Genomic DNA, 22,075 nt, shown 5'->3' on the forward strand with positions numbered 1-22,075 from the left:
TGGAACAAATCTGGATGGCAGCAGTAGTTGGCTTAAAGCAGCCTCTAGGGGAGCTAGAAGATTGTATCCAGGGATTTTCAAAGAAGCAAGCTAGCCAAATTTTCTATACTGTATGTACCACACCAGTCTTTGTTAGCGTTATGTTTAATGCGAATTACCTTGCTCACGCTGGCCCTAGCATCCTCCCCAAAAACTCCGTCAATCTACTCCTTCCAGTCCACTTTTTAAAACTGGCTTAGCTGCAACATCTTTAAAGGCAGGTATGAGTTAATAAGCAGATCTCGGACAGAAGTTTCCAGCCCAGACAAACTCAGGTGACAAATTGCACATTCCCTGGAACAGCACCAGGGACACAGGTGCTGCGGCGGGGAGGATGCCAGGGCAGGCATGGCTGGCACACGCCCTCAGCTGCGGAGGGAATGGCTTCCTTAGGAAGGGGCCTGACAGCACACAGAGCAGAGAGGACCAATTAGGAGGTCATGGGGAAGGCAGGACCAAAAAAAAAAGGGTTCTCAGCTGGCATATCAGAAACCTGCAAAGGTTATGCCGGCACTACGCAGGCCCGTTGAACTAGCCCTGTCCGCTGGAAACAATCCAGCTTCTATCCTGTAGGCTTTGGCACACTGTCTCATTTGCAAATTTTACCGTCACGGCTAAAATACCTACTTGTCCTCAAACTTAGTAGGCGTTAATGCAACCTGAATTTCTCTCCAACGCTCAGAGGTCTATTCACTCCTTCTCTTGCTCCTTCCTGGGGGAGGCTGCCCACCTCCCTGCACTACAGCTCACAATCCCTATTGGAAATGGAAGCAGGATATGAGCTATTTCATGGACTTTCAGTTCCTTGTAGAGTTGCACATAGGAGAGAAAGATGCACACCTACAAAAAAGCAGCTGTACAGCATCATACGCTACATGCATTCAAGAACACGGAGACAGTCTAAGTAATTCACATAGTGATAAAGAAGATTTTCATAGGAAAAAAAGTGCTTATGATAAAAGAAAAAAAACAAAAAAGGAAATCTCCAGACAAAAAGCAAAAAGCTTTTTCAAATGGATGAAATGATTTCAGTACGAGTCCAAGTTCCTACTAAGTACAAACCTAAATGCTTTCTCTGCAAGCAGCACCAAGTACAGAAATCAAGAGACTTCTGCAAACAATATGCCCTGAAAGCAAAGCAGCCAGATAACACAAGATGAAAGTCAGCCACCCACAAGTTTAGGGTGGACACACAATGCAGATTTGTCAAATACAAAAGGAAACAAATCCCGCTGTCACAACCCCTGACTTTAACTCAGAAATGCTTTGCACACCATTTCCACGTAGATTATTAATTCTAAAACCCTTGAACTCAGAGTCCATGGCAGGATGGATAAAGAAAACAAAAAGCATGGGACAAACCTCACTCTCGAGAAAAGACAACATGGTGGAAATGCTTTGCTGGAACATCTGGAGTCATCAACATTCCCGTTACACAGGGCGTAACGAGAGATCCTTGAACCAGCTCGGTTTGGAGCTCAGGTTTGATTAGGATGGGGCATGCTGGTAATTGCCTTTTACCGGCCCCTGCACAGTAGTTTTGCCATCTGCAATGTGCTGCACCTACCCCTCCCTCCTTCCCCAGTACCATGAGTGAACATAGTCACCACCAGGACCAGTCCCGTCCTCCCCAGCCATCAGCCATGCACACCACGTATTTTCCAAACTCCTCTTGGTTGCATAAAAAGACAACACCTTTCTGCCAAGGCAAAAGTAATAGTCTGTCCACTAACATCAGGTGTACGGCACTGCTCAACTGTGAATGGGTTTTTTTGCATAAATGGATTGTTATTTCACACTCCTTGGGATAAAAGGAACAAAGCGAAAGCCCGAATTACAAAAATTACGGTTAAAAAAATTGTTCACGAGGAAACAAAAGCTTTAAGTCAAAGCTTTCTGTGCCACTCTTTTCTTCCTTGCCTGCTCTGGGGTGCGGTTCCCCATCACCGATGCAGCCCCATTTGCCACCTTGACATTTGGTCAGCACTTTCCAAAACAAGAGGATTCTCACAGCAAATTATCTTTTCGTGTCCAGAAGATACTGGACCCTCTGGGTAGTGACTGTTAACCAAACCAACCGATCTAGCGCTCCCAGCTTACCTTTGGACCATTTCCCGGCTTCAAGTGATAACCAAAAACGAGTTCAAGATTCACCACTTTCTCTATGTTTTCTTCGGCTCCACCTGCAGAATCCTGCCAAAAAAAGGCAAGGTGAGACTTCACATCTACCACAACCCCCTGGGAGACAGGAGCAAGGCCTTTGGTGGCAGAAAGCATTTGCCTTCCAGATGCTACAATTCTGGCAGGCAGCAGGAAGGAGCCATCACTCTGCCCCTATCACGCCGCTCCAAGAAGGGCCAGGGCTTCTGCATGGGTTTACGGCACATAGTGGACGGCACCTGGGAGATGCTGCGCAATTTCTGCTCCTGGCCAAGCCGCTCCGGAGCAGCACGGTGCCACTGCGAGCATCGTGGCAGCCACTGCCGTTGGAATTGCAGGCAGCACAGCTTGGCGGCGAAGCCCCGACTTTCATTTTCCCCTTCGAGGAACAGAGTTTCACTGTATGTAAATTCTCCTTTAAGTGGATTTCACTCTATAGCTGTGCAATAAGTTATGACTAAAAAAGCTACTTCAGGGTCTAGAATTGCTTGATTAGCTCACCAAATTAAATCGGGCAAATACCTGCTCTGGCAACCACGAAGTTCCCAAACACTCTCTCCCTTTTGCATGGCTCTTGTTACTGATGTCAGAAAACCAACGGGTTAATACAAGGGTGACCAGACATTATAAATCATCCTTTTCTCCTGTAACATTAACAAACTGAGGAGTGATGGGCTCATGCTGGGCCAGGGGTCTGCCGTTCTTCGGTGGTGAGCAGTCAGTGGCACCAGTTTGGAGGAATGGCTCTTAAGGGTAATTTCTGATTAATGACAGCAAAGGAATCGCAACCAGTAGTCTTTTAATTTAATACTACCAGTTCCACGATAAAATCTTAGCGCCTCCTTGAAAACAACTTTTATTATCCTATTACTTGTTCTGATGTGACCCATCACCGCTGTTGACCCTCTGCATTTGTCACAACCCTTTGCAGGAACTGCTGCTTCGCCCACCCACGAATGGTAGGAAAGTTGAGACACGAGAACAGTAAAATATTCATACCAACATGAGAAGCACTTCTTACATAAACAATGAGACTTGCCTTAATTAATGGTGGAAAATGAAACAGATTTAGGTAGTCGTGGGTTAACTTCTCAATAGCAGTCTAGAAAAAAAATAATCAACACAATCAGGTGAGAGTTATTCAGTATCTCATACTGCAAATACCAGCATGAAAAACAGCACAACTCCGTGTGCACTGTGTTTTCCATTGTGGATACATTAGGGCATGTGAGAAGAGTTTAAAATACAGCCCTGTTCTGGAAACTGTTGTGGTAGATCGGCCCCATTTCGCATTCAGAATCAGATCTGCTTAATCAGAGAAAGAGATGTTTGGGGGTTGCTTTGGTTGTTTTTATTTACGCTCAATCAACCCAGGAAGCTGAAATCTTTCATTTTGGGCGTTATTGACTTTATTAAGTTTCAATAATTTTCCCTGTAGGAAATGTAGATTAAATATATCGGTAATGCTGTGTGGCATGGAAAAAATGGCTGATGAGCAAAAGGGGAATAAATCTGTGTGACTTATGAAGCCAAATTTGCAGGACTAGTAATTAGGATATAAGTATCTCTTTACTAGTAAATTGTGGTATAAAATCATTGAGACCCAACAGAATTATAGATGCTGCTTTTAGAGTAATCCTTTTCCAAAGCTGACTGCCAGGAAACTGAACTCTCTCCTGTGGCTACAGTATTAATACTATTACTGCTGTCATGATCACGTTTTCCAGACCATGATTTTCTTAACTCATTACAAACATTAGATATTTAAAATACCGTGAAACAAAGCTTTAAGAGCAAAGCAACCTGGCTGTCAACCAGCTTTAAAGCTGTCTAATGGAGTTTTGTTAGTCAAAGTATGTTTTAAACTATAGATGAGATGTGAAAGTTGAGAAATTCAGAGATTTCAGTTCAAATGACTGTTTTCATATCTGCTCCTCCCTCAGCTAAAGAGAAACCTTCGGGAAGAACTCTCTCTGAAGATATCCAAAGCTTTCTGCTGGGAGACTGGCTCTCCTAGGCAAATCTTTAGCAGTACTGACAGTCTCCAGCCCACAAGAAAACCAAGAACTGCAGAGGAGTATAAAGACCACAGCACATTTTCATGCCTTACAAAATGCTCAGGTTGCTTTGGGTTCTAGATCCATTTGAACCTGTAACTCTAGGGCTTTTTATACCAAATATGTTCTCTATTTAGCGTTATAACTTTTTTTGTTGTTAATACTACTGAAAACCCATGGACTCCTTAATATTCATACTATAACCTATTGCAACATTCAACATAAGCTGTTAAATACCTTTAAATGGATGATGTGTCCTCTGGAAACAATTCCCATGTCCTTTAAATCCTCTTCTTCTAGAAGAAGCAATCGTTTCCCAGTGATATGATGTTCCTTAAACAAGCTAGCATATACACTCATTTCACCAGAAGCATCGCCTTAAGATAAGAGAGGTTATTCAGAAATCCATAGGGTGCTTTATTGGAGGGAGAAAAAGATGAGCAAATGTATATATATGCATAAATGTGAATACGAAGGTACATACGAATAGCTTTTACCTTTTCTAGTAAGTTGTTGCATCCAGAAAAACTGCAAAAAAGAAGAATCAGTCTTGAAGTTCACATTAGCAAAATTTTATATTACAGTTATTTGAAGTACACAAGTAATCGTTCTTTTTTAAAACAAAATTTAATAATATTTCTAACTTTGGGTTAAAGGACTCAAGATTCACCAATGCAAGTGATTACTTTTATTTAGCTTTTTAAAACTGCCTTCTATTTTGCAGCCACCTTCCTCAGTTTATCATTATGAACAACAACAGAAATGAGCGAAGCAGAAGTTTATGCTAAAAGGGCTGAAGTCAAGGAGCCAGGGCTATTAGAGCTTTTGCACTGGCTTTCCAGACAATCCTTCAGTAAACATTAGCTAAACAACCCCATGATGCACAACACACAAGGAGGGTGCTAGATGGGACATTAAAATCACTGTGACGCATCACTATGCTAGAGATAAATTTGACGTTTTTTTCTTAGCCTTTTAACTGAATAAAAAGGTAAAAAAGACTCAATGCCATTATTGTATATGAAAGAGAGATCCCACACCCCTTAAAAACCCCTTAACTTTCTTTCAGTTAATTGCCATCCTGGTGGCACGCAGTAGGATGAAACCTTTGAACCCGTTTTGTCCTGTCCAGGACAGGTCTTGCTTAGATGGGTCTCGGGGCACTTCCACATTCCTTAAATGATCACTCAGGAATGCCCTCCTGGCTGCTGACAGCTCCCAGCACAAATTATTTTCTGGACATTGGAGAATGTGGCTGTTTTATGAAGGTCGTTCGAGTCCTTAATTTACTCACAGTTATTGTAAAGCCTTTCTGGGACACAAGTTTCACCAAACAAATAGCAGTAAAATCTCACCTAGATGTTCTGATCCAGCTTTCCCCTCCCTCTGTACCCACTGTAATTTGTTAGAGAGCTCCAGCAGCGCAACGCTGGCTACATTAACACAAAATACTCACCACATCTTCTTCGGTCCATGCACAAATATCAAAGGAGGGCAGCAACTGTGTGAGAGATATTAATTGAAAAGAAAACTGTCTGACCATTTTTCTCCCCTCCACCCAAATTTTACTCTGGTGGCCAATTTTATTCGGTTCCTTTTCCCCTGCAAAGGGCAGGACTTTAGGCTGTGACTCTCATACCGACATACTAAACCCTTGGATTCACACTGACCACGGGCTGGCTCCAACAGCATGGTGGCAGTGCTAAATCGATCCCATCACTTTATGTAGATAAAATTATCAGCAGATCTCTGATAGAAACAATTTAGGAAGCAAAAGTAAACCATCCGATGGCAAGGGACTCTCTAGCTGCCTCTCCTCTCGGCTCTGACACTATGGGAAGGCTTTTGCTTTTGCTATGGCGTTGGTAGCACCTGATTTCTGCAATGAAAATAACGCTGTGATTACGACTCTCTCCCAAATGATGGGTATTTTCTGCAAAAGGAAGGAAAACTGTCACTAGACAGCAGTGAAAGCAGAATCTGGAGTCGGGCCACTGTGGCTAGTCTTCCTGTACAGACAAGTCTCTTGGTTTCTGCCAACGCTTCGTAACTGCTCCCCTGAGGCTGGGGGAGTGCAGCAATTCCCAGCCTCCTCCAGTGCTGCAGCCCACGTGGGGCACACTTTGTTGTATGCAAGATGGTGTTAGCTCTTGAAGCACAAGGAAACAACGGAGGATGCACAGAAGAATGGCTGCGTTAAGGGAAATTCTGGTATGATACGAAAACTGATACAGGAGAAGATGTCACTGTAATACTGATTGCCATTTTACTTATTCAAGCATATGGTATCCCAAGCTTCACCTTCTTGGCACTTTTATCCAGCTAAAGGGTTAACATTAATTGGTATGTATGTATTGGGATTGACAGTGTCTCCCAAAGGCTCAGTACCATGATGTAGTTGCAAACTTATTTGATGTACATCACATTGACTTATGAGACTTGGCTCAGTTACCCACCCAAGGCTTTGTTACCTCCTCCAGAGAGCCCTGCCACCCATGAGCTCTCCAGAGCTCCCCACCCACAGGCCAAGCATGCCCCCCCGGCAGACACTCACCCCTGCCTGCCTACAGCTGAACACTGAGCCCCAGGGCACAGTTGCCCATTACATGCCTGAGCACTTCCCTGGCTCTCCAGGCACAAGACCGGGGTCTAGTGTAATCCCGCCCTCAACTTCCAGCCATCGCTGTGAAACACCCTTTGCGGCATCCACATGAAACTCCCATTGAAAGACTTGTGACTGCCTGACACCCCTTGACTTCTGCCTCCATGTCTATGACTTTTTGCTGCCCACCCCACTTCAAGGACTCTTCAGATCCTCTTCCTCCTCCTCCACCAATGTCTCAGCCAAACCTTGCTGGGCACAAACCATCCATGAGACCAGCTGAAGCCACCTCTGTGAGGAGGACCTAGCAGACCCTCAAAGCCATCCCTTTGCCCACTGCTTCCCCAAAGGGGACAGAGCCAAAGGCATCAGGGTGAAGTGGCAGAAGGGAAGATATGTCTGCCAGAGAAAGAGAGACTTTCCTGACTTTTTCTCTCTACTACACCATACTTCCAGCCAATTTTCTCAACCTACCTGCTGTTAGTCAGGCATTCCCTATGCTAACAGCTACCCGCAGCCTGGGCAGGACGCTGTGGGGCAAAAGTAGTGCTGGGGGTACACTGAGCACAAGGAAGGGCAAGTGGCAATTGTAAACGTCCCTAGGAAGGCAGTGGGTCGTGGTTTTTGTAGGTACTTATTGTCAAACCAGCTAGTGCTGCAGGAGGAGCCTGGTACAATAATTTGTACAACTGAATCATTTACTGCAGAAGTCCAATATTGCATTTTTAGTTGCACAATGGATTTTTTTCAGCTTTTCCCATGTTTAAATATAGCCAGTGGCAGAGTATGTTCTGTATTTTTTTTTTTTTTTTTTTTTTTAAAGGTGGGAGAATAAAGGAGAAATGTCACACAGCGAGTAATACAAAAAGTGACTTAAACCAGCAGACAATAAGGAACCTCTTGAAACACCAGCATTTTACACAGGGACACAGATGCATAAAATTTACTGTCAAAATGTTTATTGCAAAATAGAAGTTTGGAACAAAGAGAAGCAGAGGAAAAAGTTCACATCAAAAGAAAGTTTATGACACCAATTGAGGAAACTGAATACATTGCATGATTTCTTTTTGTTTGTTTGCTTTGGTTTTACACTGGAAAAGTCAAATCCACAGTGTGAATAAAACAAGACATCATATGTCAAGTGCAATAAAGAGAATAACTGACACTGCAAGGTTTTACCACACAGAAGTGTAACATCGCATGTTCCACATAAATGATATATTCAGTTTACAGCACAAGAGTTTTTGCACAGGCGTTGAGCTCAGCTTTGTTCTTTCAAAAGGGAAAATGAAGTTTTCTAACACTGTGAAAATATTTTCTATTCAAATTCAATCGGTTCACACTTGAAGTGTAATTAGCATTGACTCCTAGTATTCAGTACAAAACTTCTTCAGTAGTGCAAAAGCAAGAAATGCAGTGGACTATATCTGACTTTAAAAGGCATATGAGTATTTAGCACACAATATAAAATTTGTAAAGAAGGTTGTTCTTTCTACAGTTTTAAAATTAAATCTTCACACATCAGAAATCTCTGTGCAGAGTTTACAGTGTACACTAAGTTGAAGTCTGGGGGAAAAGGGAAAGGTCTTTCCTCCAGATTCCTATTAGTGCATTTTAAGGGCTGTGAAAATTACTAAATGAACTTATTTTTCTACCTGAACGTTCTACCTAGGACTGTAGTTAAAACCTCTGTCAAGTTAGAGGTCTTATTAAAAACCTGTAAAAGCTGCCTGATTACAGAAAAAGGAACTACAGTACTAAAGACACACAGTAACGCTGCTGAATACTTAACAGCTATATGCACACTACGGATTTACTGCTACTGCCGATGGCAATATAAATCATCATTGCATCAAATATTTAACGCAGAATAACCACTTTAAAACCCAGAAGGAAAGGGAATCAACATCTAACAAAACCGCTGGAACGATAAACAAATGACAAGTCAAGAACATGACTGCGTGACAAGGAGCTGTGCGAGACCCCACCTCCTGAAAGCTCTTCCCATCTAGAGGGGACAAGCTCCACGTCAAGCAGCACACAACCAGCTGGGGATGCAGCACACCTACACATCGTACCTTAGGACACTTGCTACTCCAAGGAATTAGTGGTGTGATCATCACAAAAATGACTCGGTCGGAAGTTTTCCTCCATTAATTCCCCCTTCCATTTTTTCCCCACTGCTGAAGGAAAAGAAAGGGAGTTGGGAGTTGGACGTCGTGTCTTGGTCCCAGCTCACCCTGTATCTTTAAGCAAGCCAAAAGCTGACCCTCACCATTCTTCTCTTGTGCCATTTACCCATCTAAGTCAATGCTGGCGATAACAACAGCCTGGTAAAACCGAGAAGTTCAGGCCCGGTTCTTACCTTTCCCCTCTGTCAAATGCAGCATTATTATTTTACTGCACGTATGTCCAGGGTTTTATGGAAGGTAGAGAAAACTGGGATCCCAAAAGGCCTGGTGGGGACTAGTGAGCTGAGAGGTGTACGAGGCATGGGAAAGCTTTTGGTGGCTTTGCTCACAGCCCAGAGCAGCCAGAGAAACACCTTCTGGGTTTGGTTAATGCTTTCCTAAGCTGACACACTATGTGGCTGTGGACTGTTGTGGAGATGATTATGCCCTAGTGATGATACAGGTAGAAGACAGACTGGGTTGCACTGCAGAGCAAAATCAGGTGTGGAAGATGAAATACTCTGACCTCCTCCAACCAACATACCTGCCCACCAGAGAGACTTTCAAAACCTTTATCTAGTGAAAAGCATATCAGAGGCAGAAGCAACATAGCTTGCTTCTCACATATGGTTTTTGGCTTGTAAACTGGAGACATCTGGTATGAAAGTCATCACAGGAAAGTAAAAATGCAATCAATACCATTTTTTTTTTAATAAGCATAGCCAATATCCTAAGTATAACACTATCTCAAGAGAACTGCATTAGAAGAGTTTGTCGTATGTCATCACCTTCTCTACAATTCAGAGACCACCTTTGCTACTGTGAACACATAGGTAAGTTTTACAAGAGTTTAAATTTTTCCTTAATATAGCTTAATTTGCTTTGACAAATAACATATGGGGAAAGAAAGGGGAAGGGGGAAAAAAAATCCATCTTTGTTTCATTAAAAAATACTGGAACTATGTAGATAGCAGAACTTCCTATGAGCATGCTACCAAATTCTGATGATATTTTGCTGAAATAAGTTACACACCTGGGTAAGCACAAAACCTTGAAGACAGACTTAAATCTTGTGATTTTGCAACTATGAAACCCTGTGTCACACTACTTAAGGACTACTTTTACTTCTGTAAAGATAAAGGAATGGATTTACAAATTCAGTTAAAACCCATGCAAATATAAATGTGCATGAAGTGCTCTGAGATTGTCAGATGCTAAAAAGTGCAAAATATCAACGCTAGGGACAGATTTTTGGGGTTTTTTGAATACTAAATGTACTGAACCAAATTTCATTTTCAGTTAAAGCTGTGTAACCCTACACTGCTTATGTGGTAGAGTAATTCATGCACAATGACACACATCTTAAGATCTAAAGTGCACATATTAGATCACACAAATCCATCACATTTTCCTGGGTGCAAAGTGGCAGTTACAAAAATAGTATCATTGCTGTGGGTGTTAACAGACGCAGACTTACAAAAATAGTACAAATCTGCACTGGAAACAGACTATTTGCTCTTATTTCCATTTAATTATTTGCCCTTCAATGTCCCTTTTTCTCCCTAAAATCAGGTTGCTTTGATGGACCTAAGAAGCCATCCCTACCTGTGCCGAAGGAACAAGTTTCTCCTTGGGATAGTTCATTAACTTATCACATCATTTAAATCACAATTCTATCATGAGAAAAGCTTCCTGATACAAGAGGGTTAACTTCAAGCCAATGGATTTGCAACTGTTAGGAAGAAGGTGGAACATGGAATGACATCCTACAGAAATTAAGCATCTTGGAGGGTCAAGTCCTGTGCAAACTGACTGGAGTAGGCTAGCTCAAAGCGCAGCACTTGCTGCCTTACAGGTTACCAGACCAGAGCTGATGCTTAAGGATAAAACAATTCTCTCTCACAACCCGAAGAGGTGCCCACTCGTCACTCTAGAAAAACTCCTTCAAAGAACTTTCTCTTTTGTTGAGTGAACATGTAATGATTTCAGGCCTGCTGTTATCTAATGTATCCATTTTTCTCTAAGCTATCTACAAAAACACCATAATATGTAGGTTAGAGCTGTGTAACAGGCAAGCCTATAATTAAAGAAGCCACTCAAAACCAGAAGTTTTTATAAAAAGAAACCCCTCCAGTAATTGAGAATGGAATTTTGATGGCTTATTCCCACTACAGCTGAACTAGACAGTAACGTTTTTCTTTTGAAATGCTGCCCTTCTTCCTCGGGCAAATATTTTACATCTTCCTTTCTAACCTGCATTTGTGTTCGCACTGGTTTCCCTCCCTCCTTCTGCATCACCACTAAAGGGGTCATCAGGAGAAACGTACTTGCTGCTCTCAACATAAGTGCCTGGCAGGCAATTATTGCAGCAGATTGTTACACACTGAGTTTTATGGTAAGTCGTAACAGCAGTGGCAATACTTTAAAAGTGATTTAGCTGCAAAAAACAGGTATGCAGAGAGTAGTAAACATTCCTCACGTTACCGCCATCACAGAGAATTTCACATAAGCCACAGTAGTAGGGCCCAAGCTGAAATGTCATTGTGGCTTCTCTTTGTCCTTTCATGGGGGTAGCACACACAGTTTAGGAGATGCAACAGAATCAAAATTTACTAACACCGATTTTTACTCTCAGGTACAAGAATAAGTCCATCAAAGTTAATGAGGCTTCCTGGATTTACATCAACATAACTGAAAATTAGCTTCTAGATCACAATATCTGATAATAGATGCAGAGGTCTGATTGCAGTTCGCTTTGCTAGAGTGAATTATATACACATGCACATACATGTGAGGGGAAAAAAGAACATTTATACAAATCATCTACTAATAGGGATTATCTGGATTCTGCTGCTATTCAGTTTTTAAAATGTGTATTTAACTAACCCCTCTCTTCCCCTCAACCAAGCTTCTCTCTTCCTAGAAACGTATTTGTGACTTCCCACAATGCCGCCTTGAAAAAGGCTTTAAATTAGAAACACAGCAAACCCCTTCACTGCAACAGTAAGAAAGAATGGATTGTAGAGAATAGCAAATCTGGAAGTACAAGTATATTCATATGATTGACAATTAAAGGGGTAAGGGAAATGACAAAAAACACAAAAGAAAAATTTGAAGTACATTAATGGCATTAAAGGCATTGAAGTTTCCCCCAATGTTTTCAGATCTTAAGTTTATGAAGCCATAGTTTCTGTAATCAGGCATCAAGAATTATAGATATAATCACAGTTCTTAAAATAATAATAATCTCAATTAGTTTGGAAAGTTTAGTTCCAAATTTCATCAAAGCAGAAATAAGTCAGCACAATCTAAACAAAAACAACATGTCTTTCTACACACAAACATGCTCAGCCTGGAAAACGTCTCACTTTTTTTGTTTTTTTTCTTTTACAGGATTTGAACAGACCAAACTGACAGGATTCTTGTTCTAAAACTTTATTGTTTTGCTTTGCTAAAACCGATTTCAGGGTTAATTCTATAACTGATTTCATTCGCTGCTATCATCTGTGTCATCAAAATCATCATCATCATCATCGTCATCTGACCAGTCGAATTCACTGAAACCCAAAGCCATGTTGATTTTCTTTCCTTTTCTCATAGAGGTGGTTTTAGAAGAATTCTTTTTGGCTTGCATGTTTATCTGCATTCCAGAATGCAGGACAGATCCTGCTTGGTTCAGAGAGAAGATATCCCCAAAGCCCGTCATCATCAAGGCCTTCAGACTTTGGTTCATGCCAGCTACCTCCCCGTTACTTGTTGCTGTGATCTGACATGACATCTCTGCACTGTTTGACTCCTCTGTTTTAGATTCAAAGTAAGACTCCTCAGACATTCTTGCAGCAAGAGGTAAGAAAAACTATTTAAAGGAGGAAAGGACAGAGCAAAAGTGAAAGTTAGAACCAATTTAAAAATCGAGGAAAAAGACACCACCAGATTAGTTGGCAATCAACAGAAAGCACAATGATTAGCGAATCTAAACACGGAGATCAAGTAAGAATTCATTAAATCAGACAGCTTCATTCTGGGGTCATTGTTCCTAAATGAAAGTGCAAAATCACTGAGTCGCATGGCAAGAACCACAGGTAGCAGAGCTTTCATGACAAAAGAAGGTTCAAACTCTTCAGTCCTTCATTTTGTACAGCGTAAAACACAATGTGACGTTTCCCAGCCAGGTGGGATGGCTCCCAAGGCAATGTGGGTACAACAGAAGTCTGAGTGAGTTGTTTAATCGAACCTTTCAGGATTGAAGAATAAATCAGGTTAAGATCAGAGAACCCAAACAAGCTCCCAAAGTTTGGTGCAGAAGTAGCAGCCCTCTAAATATCAGAAAAAACAGCAGCAGTATTATTTGTGCAAAGACTGGTTTTGAGCGTATGCTCAAAAGGAGAGGAAGGGGTCACCCTGCAATGGCCGCAATCAGAAACGAGCCTCTCACCAATGCAAAGGACACGGGAACCAGCCTCCAGCCCGCACCAGCACCTTGCTTCTGGAAGCTGTCCCAGGGAAGAGCAGGCAGGGGAAGAGGGGCTGTTTGGTCGGCTGGTCAGCTTCGTCAGCTTGGTTGCCTTTTCTTTTTTTCCTTTTTTTTCTTTTTTTTTAAGTGATATCAATAGATATCTGCCGTTTGGTTGTACATCATTTTAAATCTCTACTGATTTAATCTTCACCGACAGATAATGGCGTTTTCCTGACCCAGTCTGTTTGTAATAACAAATGAAACGTGCCCTCTCCAGCTAAATAATGATTAATGCCTCTTCAGAGTGGCCGGGCTAGGAACCTCTGTGACATGCTTGCCTTTTCTCCACAGGGAGTAAAAACTCAGGAGTTTCATCCCAAATTGAACTACCTACTAAAGCAACAGCAAAGGAGCCATGTGTGAACACCTGAACTGGCCTTTCTTTCCAAAGCTGTTTGCAAAACTACCTGCCCAAAATTCATGGTTTTCCACATCTTTTTTAACCTAATCGGAAAACTGACTGAAGAGTCAACGGCAGTTGGTCACAACGGGTTACAGGGGTGATTGTGGTGATGCCCTGGTCTGTAACACAGGAGGCTTCGTGGCCGGGCTGCTCAAAGAGTGCCCATTTCTTGGCAAAACCACTTACATTGACAAATGTTTATCATTAAAAAGGACAGCATCTGTCTTTTGTTCCTCTCGAGTTTTCCCTACTTACATAGGCTTTCTATCTGCGTTGTGGTTAACGAAAGTTAGTGATCATGGTTTAAGAAACGAAAATAAAATTAAGAAGTTGGGGAGATGGGATGCCCTAAATACTCTTCATGCATCCTATGGCTAAGTGACGAAAGAACCTGCAGCTAAGCTTCTGTACACCTGGCTGTACAGGAAGAAACAATTGCACCATCACCAGAGTGCTACTCGGATCAAGGACACCAAAAGCTCCTACTGATAAAGAGAAGGAATATTTTAAAAACAAGATCTAGCCACAGAAATGAGATGCCCAGCACACGCGATTCAGTGCCAGGTAGTTCTTCCATCAGCTACTGGAGTTTTAGTTGCTTTAGATCCATGGAAAAGCATCCCCTGACATATGGGAAGAATTCCCTATAAAAATCAACAAAGCTGCAAGACAGCTTTCCTCTAAAACACGTTTCTGGGTCGGTGTTTGTGCAATGCCTGGCAGCGGGTAAGCTGAGAATGGGCCGTAACTGTGGCTCATTTTGCGAGTTATAATCACCCTACTTCCTCCATATTTTGCCATCTCATTACCTGGAGAACTTAGGAGCTCTTTGTGACAGGACCTGCGTTTGGTGTCACATTGCATATGATAACTATCGTGAAGAGACTTTTATAGATGACTGGGATCCCCAGTCTCTGTACAAGCCACTGTTCTTCTTAAATGACCACCTGCAGGTGCACGGCACCACAGGTGAATATCTGGATTTCATGTATTGCTCACTGTCTTCCTCTAAATATGAGCTTCAGCTTAGCTACATACACTGCCTTCCTAAAGTCAGGTCCTCTTTCAAAAGAAGTCTGCCATTTCACTACAGCTGTAGAGATATTTTACTCCTCCAAAAGGCTCCAGATTCCCTTGTGCAAGAGGCTCTTGGAGATCTGCACAAAGGGAATTTGCAGAGATCAGACTCAAAGGTGTCTGTTGCATAAGACACAGCAGAAACAGGGTCAAAACAAGAGCAGAGAGAAACACTACTTTCACAGAAGTGTTTCTAAAGATTGGCCTCATCCTTCTCTCATGCTGATGTGTGTAAAGCTATACTTTATTCTTTGGAATAGGAGCAGCCTGCCACTTATAGCTACCTACCATGCAGGATGAAGCTTCTACCAACCCTAAAACACTGGAGAATCAAGTGGCAGAGACAATTTCCCTGTTCTCCTTTCACTTTGACTGAGTTTCTCCTCCTGCACACCGCTTTAATAGTATCTGCTGGCCTCTGGTCTTTGCTGCAGAGCAAAACGAAGAAGTGACTGCAGAGCAGGGATGACAGTACCAGCTAAGACACAACAAGGCCTAGTGTTGGTTAAGAACCAGGTGTAAGCCTAGTGGGCACCCTAAGCTGTGTTATTAGCTCTGGTTGCCATATCTTTACTACTGTTTTTTACAGCCAAGGTAGCTTAAAATCAAGCAGTGCACCTCCCTGTTGCAATCTTCCAGTTTGATACTGCTGAGCAGACATACCCTGAACCAAGTGAGGGAGGGAGACACTTGACTCCAAGGATTACAGCTTGCAAACACAATGCCCAGGGATATTCTGCAAATGATTTACAGCTATGAATTTAAAATATAGTTGTATGTGTAACCAGTGCCTTGTAGAACTTAATTTGCTATGAAAAAAACAATCCTGCTTGAACAGGCCAATTTTTGCCAGTAGGTCAATTTTTTTCCAGCAAAAGGGCTTCTTCTAAAGCCATTTTGTGTAACAGTTCACTAAAGATCTATGGAAAAAACAAACCTATATTTCCCTATTAGAAGAAATTGCATTTAAATGCAATAGGAGAGTTGGGTTAACGTTATGCAGAAAGATAGTTCATGCTTAGCACAATAGGCCTTAGCACAATGCTTTATTCTTTCAGCAATGCCAGCTCTAAGTGAAAAGTAGAAGTCATAAGCAAGTACAGCATAAAAAACCCTAGGGCCTTGCTCGTGAAAAGATTTGCTCATTAAGGCTGTGTCTCATGCTGTGCTTAGGATAGATGATGGCCCACAGCTCAGTTACTGGAAGTTTGCAAGCGTTAAAGCAGGCATACAGATATCTACTGTGAACATACAGTATCTGCACATAGGAAAACATTCATTCTTCATGATTTCATTACTGCATGTTCACAGCTGGAACACGAATGCAACTTCATTCAAACAATAGCAATAAGCTTATTAAAGTTAAAAACAAGTTTGTATCTAAATGGGTCTGGCTGGAATCAAGGTTATAAGTAGCATAAAATTGTGCATAGGAAAAATATGCTACTGCAATCTCAATTTGGTATTTGTTTTGGCTAGTGCTTTAAAAACAAGTAGGTAACACGATATTTTTCTTAACAACAAGTCTCTTGTAATATGTCTAGCCATGCACTAACCCTGTGGTCCTCCCTCTGCCAATCAGTAGTCAAGAGCATCATATTCCGTTAAGAAATTCAAGATAATCCAAGGAAGTTTTTTTGTTCAATTTATTAATAGAAATGTGGCAATCCTAACAGCTAATAACTGGCCAGTACAAGTATGTTAACTATAATTATGAACAAAGCCCTAAATTAACACTTCAAATTTTGACCCCCTTTTTCACAGAATGGAAATTTGCTTCTTCTCAAAGAAAAAGAACAGAATAATATTTAAAAAAAAAAAAACCTACATAAGATTCTCAAGCCTTCTTCTGCAAGAAACAAATGATTCTCACATTTAAGACCAAATCCTGCATCCATTAAAGTCAACAACTTTCTAGTTGAAAAATGAATTTATTGTATGCAATCAACTTTTAAAGCTGAGAACTGTAATTAAATCAATGTGAAACTACTTAAGTGCCCATGGCACAATATGAACTATCAGCAATATCTGATATCTAATGTATTAGATGAAATTTTTAAAAATAGTATAGTTATTTGCAGTGATGTAATAAAATAGACTTTAATTGGCCCAAAGGAACAACTAAAGGAAACAGGGGCACTATGGTGCATCTTTAGATTTACATAGACAAAGCTCCAAATACTTTCTGAAGATGAAAGGTTGAATTATTGTCTACTTACAGGAGTATTGGACTGTTCGGTTAACTTCTGCTCCCACATCCTCAAACGTCGCTCCCGTTCCTTTAGTTCCTGCTCTTTAAAGCTCAGATCACGCTCCAGTTTCTTTAGTCTCTCTAAGGTTGCCTCAATTTCACATCTGCATGGAGACAATTTGTTACATCTTGTCTTTTCCTGACAGATATAAATTGTTCATAATTCCCACTTGAATGTTAATTAAATGTGAAAGGCTGAAAAGTACAATACTAACTCAAGCAGTTCAATTACCAAATGCAAAGCTTCTTTAAGAACAACTGGCAATGTTTATACTTGAGAATAACCGTAATACCTTCAGTTGAAGAAAAATAACATTTAAAAGAGTAAAATGCCATATAACAACAACATTTTAAAAACTAAAATGCCATCTTTTCCCTCAGCATCACGAAACATGATCTTATCCATAAAGAAACTGCATTAAGAACTGGTAATGGGACAATCATTAGCAACACAATACGGGCAGTCTAAGAAGCCCATTTGCCTGGGTTTATAACTTGGCTATAAATATTATTTGGACTTATATTCAAAATATGCAGAAGCAGCACTGAGGTGGTTTTTCTCACTTACCTTCCTGTTTCTCTAGGTTAAGATATAAGAGCAAGAATATAAACCATGATATATGACCCAGCCCTGCAAATGGTTACAAATACAAGCTTCTCAAGTTAGGAACAGTTAATAAAAGGATTTGGTTTACTTTTCTCTGCTTCTCACCATACATGCAAAGGTGTGAAAAATAAGAAAGGCAGGAAGTGAAGGCAGTACTCTAAGAAGCTTCAGATACCGTCTTTATTGGGTTGCATTGCATGTACCTCATCCCTTAACAAAGTGGTTTCCTTTGACATGCTTTCTGATGGACAGTATCTGTTAAACACATGAACTGAACTGCTCTTGGAAAAGAGTTTAACAAATTTTGCGTGACAAATGCATGGGCGTATACTAAAAGGTACAGAAAAATAACTCTGTCACTAAATTCAGCCACATTTTTTGCTTGTGGGATAACCAAAGAAAAACCTCCAATTTGTATCAGAGGTGGTATTTGCATTTAACAAACCATTTCTGTGGCTGTTTGGGAGACTGTGCACTGCCTGCCACCTGTGTCCTGACTATTACTTCAACTGTTTCCTATTCACATTGTGGGAATAGTCAATCACAGATTTTGTTCTTCTGCTAGAGAGTGCGAGCTCCTAAAGAGGCAGAGATCCTAAAGAGAGCTCTGAACATAGCTACTGGGACTCCGCAACGCCAAATCTTCTGCTCGAACTTTCACAACATTTTCCCTTCGTAAACACACTGCAAACAAAACCTGCTCCTTCTGATGTTTTCAAAAAGAAGATAAAAGGATCGTTAGTTGTCATTTCTATTGGGGCAGGGAGAGAAAAAAGAATTATTTCTTCCTGTAAATCTCCTGTCCTGGCACGGAACGATTAAGCTCTTCTCTAGTATCAACCTAAAGGAACTCAGGTTCTCAAAGTGGGAAAATGCATACCCAAATAGCCTATTTAAGTAAAAGAAATAATTTAAATACTCCAAATCTTATAGATTTCTTATTTTAATAAGACATCTCTGTCAGAGAGTAATGCTTGCAAAATACAGTGAAAGGATTCAGAGCTGGAATAACTAGCAAACTGTACTGCAACCTCTACCACCACGCTTAATTCTACCGCAAAAATCAGCCACCTGGGGGCAAGGGCATTTATCACACTTAAATCCTGCTGAGTGAGCTGTTCGATATGGCGGTCAGAACAAATGCCCCTCACAATTATTATGCTTCAGATTTCAAGCAAAATTCTCTCTCTTATTTAGGCATGCAAAGGTCAAGGCTGATCTCTGTGCTGGGTGGAAAGTGGTCACACATCCTAATGAAGAGGCAATAAAGGAACAAAACTAAAAAGCACTGGATAGAAGGTCAGAAAGTGACTCCTCTACAAACATCCATTTCCCTACCACAAACCTTTTCTGTCAGGTGCAACATATACTACACAATCTACTGTGGGAGCTACAGAACAATGTGAGGACAGTTGCAAGCACTACTTTTCTTGGTTTGTCTGTCAACATCACTGCTACTTATACGCAACTCTGTAATTTTGAAAATATGTAAATTAAGTTCTCTTTTTAAGTAACATTCTGCACTAGCAAAGTCCCGGTAACAATAGCTTTCTATATGTCAAAAGTCTATTTTGTGCTGTGATTACCTCTCTTCATTAGACAGAAACTTCTCTTATAATAAAAGGTCAGTCTGTGAAAACAGTTGCATTCTGAAAAATAATTCCACTGTATAATAAAACTGTGTAATTAAAGAGAAAGCTACCGTACATTGCCCAGTTAATGAGTCTTACTTTATAAATGAAGCAGCTTGAAACATTATACATGGTAGGGCATGTGGATTTGTTTGCTTCTGTAGTTCTGCAGTCTGAGCTTACTGGCTTTTCTAGAATAATCTCATTCTGTGACACTGAAGAACGTATACTGTATTATTAGAAACTATAATGATAAACACTCACAGATTAAAAACAATGACTGGCATTTGTTTATATGTCTTGAATTGCTACTGATACACTAATATAAGTATCACTAATAGACTATTTTAATCATTAGAACAGCCGCTCGTGGGGAGAGGATGGAAGGAGAAACGCAGTTAGTATATGTGACTAAATGCAGACAAATGTGATCTCTCACTGAATCGGAACATCATTACTTCAATAGTAATTTTTTCCTACTGTAATAAAAGTGACTTGAGAAAGAGCTCCAAAAAGATCACAGAATATGAACTTAAACATAAGGCAGATCTGTTCAACTTAGTCGTAAGACAGTGCCCCTATTCAATTAAATAATAAAAATGTGAAGGGTAGAACAGTTAGGAAATAAGATACTGAATTATTTTAAGGAAATGATAGAACAGGAAGATTAAAATGTATTATTAATATAAACATCAAGACCAGTAAACATTGCAAATAAGAGCACATTAAAGATAGGTCAAAGCGTCATTTATCTTATCACCTCTGTCAGTCATGTGTAGACTCAGCCCACTCTCAGTTTTCATGCCAGCCGGTCAGAGACGTTGAAAACTCTGGTTACCCGCTGTTACAGACGCATTTTTTGCACGTCTCTATACAAAAAGAACCTCACCTTGCCTTTTTTTTTTTTTTTTTTAAGAGTGGGGAAAAAACATAATCCAGCTTGTCTGAGCTTTGATTTGCTTTGATAGGTGCAGTACCCCTGTGAAAGTGCAGTATCTGGATCACTAATCTGGAGGTCCCTCAAAGGAACAAGCGTAACCTTCGCTTTTCCCCAGCCCACCCTTCTCCAGGGCTCTGATAGCCAGGCTTCATTACAATTCCCTATTTCTTGGTAACGCATCTCATTCTTTCTCTATTGCAGGTTCAAGTCTCTCTTTGCAAAACACTATGGGATAAAAAATATAAAAAAAAAAAAAAAAACAAACCAATGAGTAAAAGCAAAGATTTTTCTACACAGAAGTTAAAACACATTAAACTGTTCTCAGAGATGGTCTTAGTCTGTTTTAATTTATCCCTTGCAATCACTTTATGCACACAAGTCTTTCATCTACTTTAACTTGCATTTTTTTTAACACTTTCTGTTAATTTGGCTTAACCTTCATAAGTGTCTCCATACAGACATGGCTTTTGCATCAGGGAAGGCAGCCGTTACCAGAATTCAGGTAAGAGAGGGCCCTTCTTACCAGCTTCTGAGCAAGTCCCCACACGACTTGCGCTCTTTCTGCACTTCATGTTTTCATTTCAGCTTAATTCAGAAATCATCTTTGCTTTCAGGCAAATCATGCCCCGTCATTAGTCTGTGTTTTCTCTCTCGTATTTCCTTGTCTCCAAGTTATTTATTCTTCCACAAAAAAAGCCAACTTTAACACAAGTCTCCATGGTAAGAAGTTTTTTCATGACTTGATAGTGCCAAAGAACTTTCTGTTTCTACATGGCTTTTCATTAACACCTTGTTAGCCATTCCTCATATGAGCAATTTAGGTGCATCAGAATAAAACTTGCAAGAAATGAATCAATTTAGTAAAAGAACAGAAGTTTAATGTTACCAAATGTCAACTAGCACAGCTTTTATTCTGCTATATTGGCAAGATTTAAGTAGTCATTTGTTTTTCCTAAAGGAATTTGAGTACTTGCTCATCTTTTACATAAATATTTTTACTATACAGGGGTGTATAAGAAACCCCTCATCGGGGGATATTTTTCTTCCAACCCTCCTTGCATTCTGTCTGCTACCAAAACCGCAATACGATGTCCGGAGTCTGCATAAATAATGGTGGCCAAGAAATACGTTGTTATACTTTAAATACCCGACATTTGTCTCACGCCTTAGAATACGGATCTGGGGGGGCGAGAGGGCATACTGATACATTGTAAAAGCAACACCACGGATAAAATCATTGACAAACGTTTGAGAGCCGGGTATTGGCAAGAGGGAACGCTGAACGCAGTGTCACGGGCCGCCCCGCGGCGCGGGGGCGGACCTCGCAGCGCCGTCCGCAGCGGAGCGAGGCGGCGGGGCAGAGCGCGGGCCGGCGCCCCGCGGCCCCGGCCCCGGCCCCGGCGGCGGGGAGGCGCAGGTCGGCGCTGTCGCCAGGAGGTGGCGCGCCGCCGCCGCCGCCGCCGGTCCCCGAGGCCGCGGGGCTGCCGCCGGCGCGCTGCTGAGTCAGGGCAGGAGCGGTCCCGGCCCCGGAACGGGCTATTTATACTCCCGCCATGTGAGCGGGGGAGCGTCCCATCGCCAGCTCACTTTTTCCACTCGCCCGATTAAAACTGTACGTCTT

At 41.2% G+C, this 22,075-nt stretch overlaps 1 protein-coding gene across 2 annotated transcripts in view; it reads right to left on the bottom strand.

Annotated features, from left to right (window-relative positions):
- MAP3K20 (mitogen-activated protein kinase kinase kinase 20) overlaps positions 1-22,075 on the bottom strand; it is a 96,532-nt gene that overhangs the window by 17,109 nt on the left and 57,348 nt on the right. The window contains exons 11-16 of one of the 2 annotated variants that reach the window (XM_076342595.1): positions 17,245-17,380; positions 5,713-5,757; positions 4,754-4,784; positions 4,494-4,633; positions 3,239-3,301; positions 2,140-2,232 (exon numbers count right to left, since the gene is read on the bottom strand). In XM_076342595.1, coding sequence (XP_076198710.1) covers positions 2,140-2,232; positions 3,239-3,301; positions 4,494-4,633; positions 4,754-4,784; positions 5,713-5,757; positions 17,245-17,380 — 508 coding nt within the window. Of the gene's footprint in view, positions 1-2,139; positions 2,233-3,238; positions 3,302-4,493; positions 4,634-4,753; positions 4,785-5,712; positions 5,758-7,800; positions 12,886-17,244; positions 17,381-22,075 lie in introns of those variants that run through there. The other variant, XM_076342596.1, reaches the window with a different exon arrangement.

The sequence above is a fragment of the Aptenodytes patagonicus genome, chromosome 6 (assembly GCF_965638725.1).
Source record: "Aptenodytes patagonicus chromosome 6, bAptPat1.pri.cur, whole genome shotgun sequence".
In the NCBI taxonomy this organism is placed as follows: domain Eukaryota; kingdom Metazoa; phylum Chordata; class Aves; order Sphenisciformes; family Spheniscidae; genus Aptenodytes; species Aptenodytes patagonicus.